Source organism: Haemaphysalis longicornis, unplaced genomic scaffold (assembly GCF_048455015.1).
Source record: "Haemaphysalis longicornis isolate Haplotype H1 unplaced genomic scaffold, Haemaphysalis longicornis Haplotype H1 scaffold_7, whole genome shotgun sequence".
Classification (NCBI taxonomy): Eukaryota; Metazoa; Arthropoda; class Arachnida; order Ixodida; family Ixodidae; genus Haemaphysalis; species Haemaphysalis longicornis.
Genome location: NW_027526422.1, coordinates 141,476,909 through 141,491,083, shown reverse-complemented (window position 1 = coordinate 141,491,083; position 14,175 = coordinate 141,476,909). Strand labels below are relative to the sequence as shown.

The window sequence follows — 14,175 nt, the reverse complement described above, 5'->3', positions numbered from 1 at the left end:
CGAAGCACAAGTTGGCTCCTCGAAATGCTATTTCTACAAGAATTTTGCTTTGTACTTCTCTGTGTGGCAATATGTCTTGTACCTACCGTTTGGCGCATGACGGCCTTAGTTGCTTATCTGCCAGAAGACCCAACACAACACAACGCAATATGTGGTGTACTTTCGAATATTTAGGACGAGGAATTACTCTGATTTTTACATCACAGAAATGTATGCATACTTCCTTCAAACCACGAATTTCTTCGTGCCTTCGTGCGCACTCGCATACCCATCGTCCTCAAGACCGCTCGTAACGTTAGTAAAATACTTGATGATGCGTGGGACGACATTTCCCAATTTGCATAGAAAAGTGTAGTTGTCATCCTATTGCTCACCTTAGTGAGGAGTCCACCAAGCACGTCAGCGTGTGAACACACTTTGGATACCGTGGTACGAAATACACGGCACAGTACCACGCCACGCCGTCGCCCTTAGTATGGAGTAGTGTCGAGCTGTGCGCCAGGTGTATTGTATTGTGCACTATGTGTATTGTTTTCGTGTTCCAACGTGTATGGCATTGATGCCTTCAGTAAATGTTGCCATATCAGCCGTTCCAACCATTTAGTTTCAATGCGGACAAAATTGTGAACTATTTCAGTGAAGCGACATCAAGGAGCGCCGCGGTGCTGCCTGAATGCAGGCCTGGAATAGGAGGGTCGGAATGCAAGAGCTGCCGCAAACGTCCGGCAAATGTACGCTTCGAGCCCTGCGGTGACCGCCTGTTCTGCGAGGAATGCTGCAACCGGATGTTGTATTGCGTCCGTTGCGACGCGAAAATCGCTAGAAAGGTCGCCATTGGTAAGCAGACTCTTATTGCAGTCTTCCGCCTTATTCTAAAATCAAGCGGAAAAAACAACAGACATTTCGAGATAGCGAGGGACATTTCTTGCCATGATTTGTGAGAATTTTTAAAGATCAGTAGTTCTCCTTTTATAAAAACCTGCTTTTGAGTTCGATGCTTCTGCAACTGCATGTTTTATCTAAACTAAAAATAAAATATGAATTTTTAACTGATGGGTACCTCTGCCATTCAGTTAACAGTGCTCTCCTGCCGGGACTTTCGAAACTATTATCTGAATATTACGGCTCCGGCTCATCTTTTTGGCAGTCTCTATATATTTCCGCCAATTAACAGTTCTTCGTCAGCGGAAACAATTTCGATGTGCATGATACATTACGCGTACGCGAAGATTCTACATTTCAATTGCGATTGAAATAATTGGTGGCGTTTTGTTAGCATTTGATTGCCTCCGTCAATATATTTATATAGTCTGGAAACATCAGAACTCACACAGCGCGCGAAAAAATACCGTAAGTAGAGACAGAGACAACCCAGAGACATTAAAAATTAAGGTAAAAATTTACTGATGTTTCAGGAAGAGGACTTCCTTTCTTCAGAGAAAGGAAGTCCTTCTGATGAAAGGAAGCCCTCTTCCTGAAACTTCAGTAAACTTTTATCTTTCTCGTTTGTCTCTGTCTCTACTTAGCCTATATATATATATATATATATATATATATATATATATATATATATATATATATATATATATATATATATATATATATATATATATATATATATATATATATATATATATATATATATATATATATATTGTGAGCACCAGCAGAGTATACAGTCCTGGCACAATCGCCGGGCTCCGATAGGATACCCTATCGTCATCGCTTCATATTCATCATGTCGGCTTCTGGCATCATCATCACCGCTCTCCTTCACGAGTCCTCGACTCTCTCAAGTGGTGGAGGGCGCCTTCGATCCTGCCGTCTACCTCTCCCGATCGCCCAGCTAGAGCTTCGATCAGGTCGGCGCTTACCAACAAGCCCCATGGATCGCGAGGGCAGCAATGGTGGCAGCAACGCTGCAGTTCCCGTCCAGCCCCCCTTCACTGTCACGAGCCCCCACCGCGAACCGTCCTTTTTCGCTGGCCTTCGGGACGAAGACGATGAGGAATGGCTTGACCAGTTTGAGCGAGTGAGGGCATTCAACCGGTGGGACGACGCATTCAAACTGAAGAATGTTTGCTGGTCCCTGAATGAAGTGGCGAAGACGTGGTTCCTTAACCAGGACGGCTTCTCTAATTGGGAGAACTACAAGGAGGACATACGTAAAATCTTCGGAACGTCCTCTGCTCGCTCAAATGAAGCCAAAAAGAAACTTGATGCCCGTGTGCAACGCCTGGACGAGACTTACGCTTCATATATTGAAGATGTCCTCGTGCTATGCCACCGATTCGACAAGGACATGCCTGAAACGGAGAAGGTACGCCACATACTGAAAGGTATGGCCCATTTTGCCTTTATTGCTATGGCGATTCAGAATCCCGCTACCATTGCCGATGTGCGAACGATCTGCCAGCGGCTCGACCATCTCCAGTCCATCCGGATTCAACACGACACTTTGCCCGCTTGCCCCTCTGGCTATGCCGAGCTCTGTACTCTGATTCGCGACATCATCAGTGAAGAGTTGCATCAGCGTGACACACCCTGCGGTCAGAACAACTACGGTCGCGCACCTGGTCTGCGTGACATGATCAGAGAGGAGCTGGTGTCCATGACAACTCTTCCTCGGCCATGTCATAGTGCTCCTCTTTTCACGCCAAATTTCTCTGAAGCCGTATCCCGATCACCATGCCCATGGAGCATATCGTGTCCCCGCCCTCGCACGGTCACTTGACCGCCCGTTCTGCACCTCCGACAGCGCCGCCTTTCCATTCAACTTGGCGAGCACCGCGCCCTATTAGCGACCGGCCCGTCTGCTACTACTGTGGCATCCGAGGGCACATTTCTCGCTTTTGCCGTTGACGACAGCTGGACGAGCGCGGCGGCTACGCCCCATACGAACGAGATAACCGCTTCAACTACGCCCCTTCCCAGCGTGTGTACTCGCCTGCTCCGCCTCGCTCTACGCCCCCAATTGATTCTGATGACCGGCCCCGGCGTCCACGTTCTCACAGACGCCGTTCGCCTTCGCCTTTCCGCCAGTCTTCATCCCCTCTCCGGCCCGCATTACAAGTTTTCGACCTACACCCCGAAAACTGAAAGCAGCAGTTTCCTGGGGGGACACTGCATCACAGGAAAAATCTCAAAGCTCCCCTGAGTCACCATCGAACACATTAACTGTTTTCATTGAAGGCGTTTGGGTTGAAGCTTTAGTAGACACTGGGGCTAGAATTTCGGTCATTCACGCAGATTTGTGCTCTCGGATACGTAAGGTGACAACGCCATATGATGGTCCTGCTCTAGGTGGTTCCAACGGTGGAAAGATTCGACCATCTGGACTATGCACTGCGCGTATTTTCATTGATGGCATTCGTTACCACATACCGTTCGTGGTATTGTCCCCATGTGCACATCAAGTCATCTTGGGCTGGGATTTTCTGTCATCAGCATCGGCAATCATCACCTGTAATCAACCCACCATTCACATCCCTGACCCCTGCCTTGCCAGTTTGTCGGAAAGTGGAACGGACCGTCTGGTCGCAACAACTGATTGTGTGCTCTCTCCCGGCGAAGAAACAGTTTTCTCCTTGTCGTCCGACAGAGTCACCGATGGCGACGTGTTGATTGTACCAGCTGGCAATTTAATTCTCAAAGGAGTCGTTATACCTACTTGTCTTGCCCGTTTTTCATGTGCGTCGGCTTTTGTTACCGCGTTGAATACATCTGACGAAGCAATTTTAGTGCCGCAAGGTACCCGTGTTCTTCCAATGTCAACCATTCCGACAGATGAACACGTTTCCCCATCGCCCGCTACAGTTTCGGCTTTTGACACCGCCATAAGTTCCGACCTTCCGCCAGAAGAGAGGCAATCATTGCTGCTTCTGCTGACCAAACACCAGGGTTCTTTTGACGCGTACTCTTCTGTCCCATGGAAGACATTTGCCGCGGTACACCGCATCGACACAGATGGATCTTGTATCTTTCGTCGCCGTCCATACCGTGTGTCTATGTCTGAGCGAAAAATAATAGAGGAGAACGTCGATGACATGCTGAAGAGAAATATTGTTCGCCCTTCATCAAGTTCGTGGTCTTCTCCTGTCGTTTTGGTACAGAAAAAGGACGGTTCTGTACGATTTTGTGTGGACTGTAGGGCACTGAACAAAATAACACGCAAGGACGTCTATCCAATGCCTCGCATTGATGATGCCCTAGACACTTTACAAGGTGCTGAATACTTATCGAGCCTGGACCTCCGCTCTGGGTACTGGCAGGTTCCTATGCACGAGGCAGACAAAGAAATAACAGCTTTCGCCACACCCGATGGTGTTTACGAATTTAACGTGATGCCATTCGGGCTGTGTAATGCTCCAGCCACATTCGAGAGGGTGATTGATCCAGTCCTTCGTGGCCTTAAATTGATAACCTGCCTCTGCTATCTCGACGATATCGTCGTTTTTCCTCGACTTTTGACGTCCATCTGAAGCGCTTGGATGAAGTCCTCACCTGTCTTACCAATGCCGGACTTCAACTAAACACCAAAAAATGCCGATTCGCGAGCAAGTCCATCAAGGTGCTCGGGCATGTTGTGAGCAAAGACGGTATTCCCGGACAAAATTAATGCTGTAGGCAATTTTCCCCGCACAGCCCGCCAAAAAGACCTCCGCAGCTTCCTTGGTTTAGCTTCCTATTTCCTGCGTTTCATTCGTAACTTTGCTGTCCTTGCTTTACCCCTCCACAAACTTCTTGCATCCGCTGCCCCATTTGTGTGATCTGAAGATTGCGAAGCCGCCTTTCAAAAGCTCAAGCATGCCCTAACATCTGCGCCAGTGCTGCATCATTTTGACGAAACTGCAGCCACTGTACTACACACCGACGCCAGTGGACATGGACTTGGTGCTGTTTTGTTACAACGCAACGCCTCCTCTGTGGAGAACGTTGTGGCGTACGCAAGTCGCGCATTAACACCTGCCGAACGAAACTACTCAATCACTGAGCAGGAATGTCTTGCAGTTGTCTGGGCCGTACAGAAATTTCGTCCATACTTCTACAGACAGCATTTCACTGTGGTGACTCACCATGATGGACTCTGTTGGCTTTCGTCGCTCAAACACTTAAATGAACGGCTCGGTCGCTGGATTTTGAAGTTACAGGAATACGACTTTACTGGGACATACAAGTCTGGCAAGAAGCACATGCATGCGGACGCCCTTTCCCGCTACCCTGTGTCTCCAGAAGATGATTCGCCGTCTAATGCGGCCCAAGTCCTCTTACCAATGGCACCTTTGGACGATATCAAAATCGACCGCATCGAAGATCTACCGTCCCTAGGTGCAGACCGCTAATGCAGAAATCTAATTGATCAACTTACTGGTTCGACGAAACCACTTAACAACCACTTGCGGCGCCAACTGCAAAAATTTTGACTTTTTGACGGTGTTTTATACCATTATATAATTACGACCCTACCGGTGACAAGTGGGTTGCCGTCGTTCCGTGATCTCTACAGCAGCATATTCTGAGGGGTTTTCATGACGACGCTACTGCCGGACATTTAGGTTTCCACAAAACCTACCACCGCGTGAAAAGTCGTTTGTTTTGGCCTGGCCTTTCCACCAGTGTCGCCAAATACGTCACCGCCTGCGTGCCCTGGCAGCACCGTAAACGGCCAATGTCACTTCCTGTTGGAATGCTACAACCGCTACCTTGTCCGTCAGCACCGGTCGAAGTCGTCGGCATAGACCTGTACGGTCCTTTGCCCATTTCCACAGCTGGTCATAGTTGGCTTGTAACCGCCGTTGATCATCTAACCCGCTATGCCGAAACCGCCCCTCTTCGGACTGGTTGCGCTGTAGAAGTGGCGGAGTTCTTTTTGCGCTCCATATTTTTGCGCCACGGACCACCCCGAGGTCTTCTGAGCGGAAAAACATTTCTATCGGCTACTCTTGCTGAAGTTCTTCGTGCCGCCGACACCGTTCAAAAACTACGTCGTATCAAAACTACGTCCAGCTACCATCCTCAAACGAATGGTTTGACTGAACGTTTCCATCGACAACTATCCGACATGCTCTCTTTGTACATCCGACCGGATCACAGCAATTGGGACTCAATTCTTCCGTTCGTGACATACGCATATAATTCCGCAGTTCAGCGCACCACAGGTCTCTCGCCCTATTTCCTTGTCTATGGCCGCCCGCCTCCCTCTGTTCCGAACTCAACTTTCTTGTCGGTACCCGTTCACTACACGGCCAGTGTTCCTGAACAATTCGCTTCCCGTGTCGCTTACTGCCGCCGTCTAGCCCCAATAAACACAGAAGCCAGCCAAAACGCCCGCAAGTCTCGGTACGACGAATCTCATCGCGACGTTACGTTTCACACAGGGGACGCGGTGTTTTTATGGACTCCTGTGCGTCAACCTGGCCTCTCAGAAAAGTGGCTTTCTCGGTACATCGGACCCTACACAGTGCTCGAGCAAACGTCTCCTGTTAATTATCGCGTGGCTCCAAACAGTGCCGTTACCGATCGTCGCTGCCGCGGAACAGAAATCATCCACGTCTCGCGGCTCAAGCCTTATGTCGAGCGGTCCGACACAACCTCGACAGCGGCCGGGTGACCACTTTCGAAGAGAGGGGAGATAAGTGTGAGCATCAGCAGAATCTACAGTCCTGGGACAATCCACTGTGCTGGGACAATCGCCGTGCTCCGATAGGATACCCTATCGTCATCGCTTCATCTTCATCATCTCGGCTTCTGGCATCATCATGAACGCTTCCTGACGGGGTCTTCCTGGGTCCTCGGCTCTCGGAATAAACCGCTCTCCTTCACGAGTGCTCGCCTGTCTCAATATATATATATATATATATATATATATATATATATAGAAACAGTCGGGGAGAGAAAAAAATGGTAGGCAGTCAAGAAAGCCATTGTAGGCAAACGAAAAAATGCTGTAATTCTTTCATTCGTCTTGAAACGGATATACTTTTTTGGAAAGATAGAAATTGGTAACTCTCCTTGTGGGTGGTCGCAAGAGCCACTCCGACTACTCGGGGTAAAGCGGACCCTTCACTCAAAGTAGTCGGGCTGGCGCTATATATATACTATATGCATAAATATGTATATATATAATATATACATAAATATATACATATTGTAGCGAAGACGACGGGACATTCCCTGACAGCGCCATTGCCGTGCATTATTGTGGATCATCATCACTGCCGTGCTTTTGGCACACCTCGTCTATCATCATCAGAAGGAGCTTGTGAAGAAGAGGTTCAGCTGGCTCGGCATCACCCTTTGTCTACTCACTGCTTCCTCGGTGTTCCTGAGCACCAATAAACCCCTTAACAGTTTGGTGGAGTGTGCGGGATCTTCCCCATCCTGGCCTCCACGTCGCATCGTCTCGGCCTGGGGCGAAATCGTCGAGGAACCGTCGGCCATGTCGGGCAGCCCCAGCCCACTGCGACCTGCTATCGACCATGTCCCCTGCCCCGTGTCCCCAGCCCGTGTGCAGCCACTGAAGACCAGCCGATAAAAGCCGAGAACAGACCAAAGAAGACGCTGTGTCCCCAGCCCTTTCGTCCGACGTGGTTCGAATTCCGCCGACGGTTCGTTCCTGCTTGAAGACATCGCTCCTGTGGGGCCACGCATCAACAGGACATCATCTTCATTAGTGGCGGCAGGCAAAGCTCCACTGTATGTTTTCATCGCATCGCTCACCGCATCGCAATCCTCACGTTGCCTCGGCATCGACTGGGACGGTCACCCTCGACCCGGGGGGTGATGTTACGGGACTAAGGTGGGCAATGCCTCACAGCCCCTTGACCGAAGAACGATTACTACGACGACGACGTTCCTTGGTTTGGTGGAGAGTGCGGAGTCCTTGTCCCCACCCTGGAACTTCGCAGTCGGACCATCCCTACGGCCATGCCTGACCCGCTCGTGGTTCCTCCGGCCCAAACCATCATCTGTTCTGGCGCGACCCGGCAACGAGATCCTGCCAGGTTCAGCGGAGCGGAAGACCAGGATGTCGAGGACTGGTTGTCGGCGTACGAACGCGTGAGCACGTACAACAGGTGGGATGATGTGATGAAATTCAACAACGTGGGCTTCTACTTAACTTTACTCGCCGAGACGTGGTTTAATAACAACGTCGCGGGCATAGACACCTGGTCCGAGTTCAAGACGCGCTTCTTGAGAGCTTTTGGCCGTCCCGCCGTGCGCAAACTGCTCGCAGAGCAAAGCTTGCGCACCCGTGCACAGAAAACTGGTGAAACGTTTACCAGCTACATCGAGGACGTTCTGGACCTATGCAGGCGTGTCGATCCATCCATGGCCGAAGCTGATAAAATCAAGCACGTCATGAAAGGTATAGACAACGATGCCTTTCAGATGCTCTTGGCGAGAGACCCACGTTCAATTGCTGACGTAGTAAACCTCTGCCAGAGTTTCGACGAGCTTCGGCGTCAGCGAAGCCTCACGCGGCGGCCTTCAGCTCCTGACGACATTTTAGCAAGTTTGATTGGTGACCCCGAAAGCCCTTCCTTGTTGTCGCGCATAAAGGAACTTGTCCGTGAGGAAGTCGCTCGTCAGCTTTCTCTGCTGCCTTGCGTTACCGAGACTCCGTCCCCTGTTGTGCCGACACTCAGGAGGGTGATTCAGGAGCAAGTAGCTGAAGCCCTGCCGCGTACTGCCGTTGTCGATCCTCATCACATGACTGCGTTAACCGCGCCGATGACGTATGCAGAAACTGCCGCCCGGTCGCCCCCGGCGCCGATTATGACGTGTGCTGACACCATGGGAGTCCCTCCACGTCAGGCCGCACCATCTTATCAGCGCCCGGTACGACCGATGGCCCCATTTCCCCCAGTTCGGCCTCCTGCCCAGCTTAACAATGGCTGGCGAACGTGGGACAACCGCCCAATTTGTTTCCTTTGCCGTTATGCCGGGCATGTCGCGAAATATTGCCGCCGCATACCGCCAGCCACTGCTGTTCTCCGACCGCCGACTTATGGTTTGTCCAACAGGCCGCCAGTCCCCCACGACGTCTCCGATGGATATCACATTAGTCCCTCACCTGCTGACCACCGCGCTTCTGGGAATCGTCGCTCGTCGTCTCCGCGTCGCCGCTCTATTTCTCCGATGCGTCGACGGCAACCCGCTTCCGAAGAGGAAAACTAGCAACCGCAGTTCCTGAGACAAGAACTGCGTTACGGTCGAACTCTTCAAGGCCTCGTTTTTCTCCCCTGAACGTTATCGACGTATTAGTAGAAGGCAGACCAACACAGGCGTTAGTCGATACAGGCGCTGCTGTGTCAGTGATTAGTGAAGACTTTTGTCGGATGATCAGAAAAGTGATGACGCCGTTGGGTGGCTTCTCGCTGCGTACTGCGAGCGCGCAACACATTCAAGCATTGGCGGCGTGCACAGCTCGTGTCACCATCCAAGGCCTCTTGTACATATTCGAACTTATCGTGCTGCCTTCGTGTTCCCATGACGTTATTCTGGGCTAGGACTTCCTCGCTCGCCACAATGCCGTCATTGACTGTGCGCGTGCGGAGGTTGAGTTTACTTCACAGTGTGACGTGTACAGTGACAAAGCGAACGCCGCTAAACTTGTCGTCAGCGAGGACACTACCATTCCGCCACAGTGCTCTGTTTCCGTGCTTCTGGGCTGTGCCTCTTATACTGACGCCACTGTGCTCTTTACGCCATCTGTGCTCTTCAACCGCCGCAGGCGTCTTCCGCTGCCGTCCGCTCTCTTATCGACCCACGCTGGTGCTAGCCGCATGCTGGTTACAAATTTGTACTCCCATCCGTTATCTTTGCTGCAAGGTGAAACGCTCGGCTGGATTGAACCTGTCGATCATAATGCCGTAGTTGACGTGCCCGATGATCCACCTCACCTTGATATTCTGGAGTTGAGCCCAGTGTCAGCAGAAGACGCATCTAACTCCGACGTATTTAGTAAGGCCATCGACAACGACCTCGCTCCAACTCAACGAGCTAAGCTGCTGGCACTTCTTCAACGATTTCGGTCGTCTTTTCACTGCGTGAAAGCCTCGCTCAGCCGAACATCAGCAGTGGAACACAACATAGACACTGGCTCGCACCCACCGCTACGACAACGACCCTATCGTGTTTCTCCGAAAGAGCGTCGCATTATTGATGTCCACGTGGATGACATGCTCCAACGCGACGTTATTAGGCCCTCAAACAGTCCCTGGGCGTCACCGGTCGTTCTAGTGACGAAGAAGGATGGATCTATACGCTTTTGCGTCGACTATCGCCGCCTCAACAAGATCACCAGGAAGGACGTCTACCCTCTACCACGTATTGACGACGCACTTGACTGCCTACAGGGAGCTGAGTACTTCTCGTCGCTTGATTTGCGTTCGGGATACTGGCAGGTGCCTATGGCAGAGGCTGATCGCGCAAAGACGGCATTTATAACACCCGACGGACTCTACGAGTTTAACGTCATGCCGTTCGGCCTTTGCAATGCACCTGCCACGTTCGAGCGCATGATGGACAACATTTTGCGCGGACTAAAATGGAAGATATGTCTCTGCTATTTGGACGACGTCGTAATTTTTTCCCCAGATTTCGACACCCATTTACGGCGCCTGGAGCAAGTTCTGACCTGTCTTGCCGGCGCAAAGCTACAACTAAACCTAAAGAAATGCCACTTTGCTGCACGGCAGTTAACCATACTGGGTCACGTTGTCTCGAAGGACGGTGTTCTGCCCGACGCGTCTAAGCTCAAGGCTGTTGCTGAGTTCCCCAAGCCGACCTCTATGAAGGCACTGCGAAGCTTCCTAGGCCTTTGCTCCTACTTTCGACGATTCGTCCGCAACTTCGCCACCGTTGTTGCGCCACTGACGCAGCTACTCAGTAATGCTTCCACCGATCTCTCTGCGTGGACCCCTGAATGTGAAAAGGCATTCGTGACGTTGCGGCGACTTCTTACGTCACCTCCTATTCTCCGACATTTTGACCCTGACGCGCCTACGGAGGTCCACACTGATGCCAGCGGGGTCGGCCTTGGCGCTGTACTGGCCCAGCGAAAGTCAGGCTTTGATGAATACGTCGTTGCCTACGCCAGCCGCACCCTTACCCGAGCCGAATCCAACTATTCCGTGACGGAGAAGGAGTGCTTGGCCATTGTTTGGGCGCTGGACAAGTTCCGGCCCTATTTGTACGGTCGCCCTTTCGACGTGGTCACAGACCACCACGCACTTTGTTGGCTGTCCACACTGAAAGATCCGTCAGGGCGGCTCGCACGGTGGGCTCTGCGGCTCCAGGAGTACGACATAAGGGTTGTATATCGATCCGGCCGCAAACACTCCGATGCGGATGCCCTCTCCCGTTCTCCAATGTCAGTGTCCCACGACTCCGCGTGCCTCCGGGCTGACCATGCTGACATGTCACCACTTTCTTTCTCCGACATCCGAACAGAGCAGCGAAAAGACCCCTGGGTGGTTTCCCTCATCTCTTTGCTTTCTGGCACGTCACCCGCTCACGGATCTCGGGCTCTGCGCAGGCAAGCTTCGCACTTCACGATTCGCGACGAGTTGCTCTATCGCCGCAACTACGACAACGAAGGACGGAAGTGGCTGCTTGTCATTCCTCGTCATCTGCGCATCGACATTTGTGACACTCTTCATGCCGATCCCACCTGTGGCCATGCAGGGGTGCTCAAAACATACCAGCGTATCCGCCTTCGCTATTATTGGCGAGGCATGTATAACTTTGTGCGCAAGTACATCCGATCATGTGCTACCTGCCAACGCCGCAAGTCACCGCCGTCACGTTCTATTGGTCCGCTGCAGCCCCTTCCTTGCCCGGCGAAACCATTTGACCGTGTAGGCATTGACCTGTACGGGCCTTTGCCCTACACAGCCGCCGGGAATCGATGGGTCATTGTTGCGGTCGACCATCTCACGCGCTACGCTGAAACCGCTGCACTGCCTACCGCCACAGCACGAGACGTCGCCTCCTTTCTTTTACGTCGCTTCATATTGCGCCACGGAGCGCCTCGAGAACTCCTAAGTGACCGAGGACGCGTCTTCTTATCCGATGTTGTCGCGAAGCTCCTCACTGAGTGCCGTATTATCCACCGCACCACAACTGCGTACCACCCGCAGACTAATGGCCTCACTGAGCGTTTTAATCGAACTCTTGGTGACATGCTGTCCATGTACGTCTCCTCCGACCACGATGACTGGGACCTTGTGCTCCCCTATGTGACGTACGCATACAATACGGCCATACAGGCTACAACCGGCTTCTCCCCTTTCTACCTACTCTACGGACGAGAACCATCGTGCACTCTCGACACCGTACTTCCTTATCGTCCGGATGTCTCGGAGTGCACCCCAGCATCAGAAGCCGCCAAACACGCGGAAGAGTGCCGACAACTTGCGAAAACCTTCACAGCTGAAGACCAGTGGCGGCAAAAATCTCGCCACGACGACACAGCTGTGGCACCGACTTATTCGCCGGGGTCATTGGTTTGGCTATGGATTCCCTCGACCACCCCGGGATTGTCTACGAAGTTTCTCGCCAAGTATCATGGCCCCTACCGCATCTTGGAGCGTACGTCACCCGTCAACTACATCGTTGAGCCTATGGCCCTCTCTACGGACCTCCGCCGCCGTGGGCGTGAGACTGTCCACGTGCAGCGCTTAAAGCCCTATCACGAGCCTCTGGTTTCGTCTGCTCCGTAATTCGCCGCCAGGATGGCGTCTTCTTCCACGGGGGGAAATTGTAGCGAAGACGACGGGACATTCCCTGACAGCGCCATTGCCGTGCATTATTGTGGATCATCATCACTGCCGTGCTTTTGGCACACCTCGTCTATCATCATCAGAAGGAGCTTGTGAAGAAGAGGTTCAGCTGGCTCGGCATCACCCCTTGTCTACTCACTGCTTCCTCGGTGTTCCTGAGCACCAATAAACCCCTTAACAATATATATATATGTATATATATTTATATATAGCGAATGAGAATGGAAAATGACGGTATCGTTCAATTAAGACAGAAATAAGGTTGGGCAGTCAAGAATGCCTCGGAAATGAAATCAAAGGGAAGAATGCGGTAGCTCATTGAAACAGATGAAAAGTTTTGAAAGACAGAAAGTGTAGAAAAAAATGCCCGCCGGGTGGGATCGGAACCCACGACCTCCAGAATAGGTGTCTGGTGCGATGGCCACTACGCTACCGGCGGGGCTATTTCCCCTTCACTTTGTCAGATATTTATGTTAAGGTATTTTGGTTCCTGCGCTTGTTGCTGGTTTCCAGCGCCACTCGGACTACTCGGGGTGAAGGGGACCTTCTTCTTAACCCCCGGGCCGTGACATGAGTGTCTACAACTTTTCGCGACTGCTCCACCACACCTAAGCGCACGAAAAAAATAGCTTAACATAAATACCCCACAAAGTGGAAGGGGAATAGCATCGCCGGTAGCGTTCTGGTCATCGCACCAGACGCGTATTCTGCAGGTCGCGGGCTGGGCTCCCACCCGGTTGGCATTTGTTCTGCACTTTGTTTCTGTCTTTCACAATTCTTCATCTGTTTCAATGACCTGCAGCATTCTCCCCTTTGCTTTCCGAGGCATTCTTCACTGTCAACCCTTTGTCCTGTCTATATATATATATATATATATAGATATATAGATTTTTTATATATATATAGATATGTATATATATATATATATATCGAAGCTGCAGTCCTTATTGCCAGGGCATTGCAGCTGTTGCACGGTGCAAAAATATATTGTTTTATACTGCCAAATGAGGTAACATTGCCCTTTTTTTAGATACCGTGATGAGTAAGTGCAAGGGAAATCGAGAAAAATATCCAGTGTTTTCCAAAAGCTTCCAAAAGCTTTTCCAAAAAAGCTTTTCCAAAAGCTTTCAAAAAACTTTACTATCGTATGTGGCCTTAAGGAATCGTTTGTTCGGTATATTTCTCTTTTTGCTATGTATGTATGGTACGCAAAGACACAGGCATACCAGAAAAATATTCAACACACCATGTTTACTCACGTTTCAAGAAGAGGACTTCTTTTCTTCAGAATAGAGGACAGAATGAGGTCACGCGTAGTTCACACTGATAAGTATAGCTGATACAGCTGGGGAGAAAGAAGGAAAAGGGCAAGGAACGTGCTTATACA

The 14,175-nt window shown here is 50.9% G+C and overlaps 1 protein-coding gene across 1 annotated transcript in view; it reads left to right on the top strand.

The window, feature by feature from the left end:
* The window catches only part of LOC144147089 (uncharacterized), a 293,400-nt gene that overhangs the window by 271,492 nt on the left and 7,733 nt on the right, over window positions 1-14,175 (top strand). Inside the window, exon 33 of the mRNA XM_077679136.1 lies at window positions 638-837. Coding sequence (XP_077535262.1) covers window positions 638-837 — 200 coding nt within the window. The remainder of the gene's footprint in view (window positions 1-637; window positions 838-14,175) is intronic.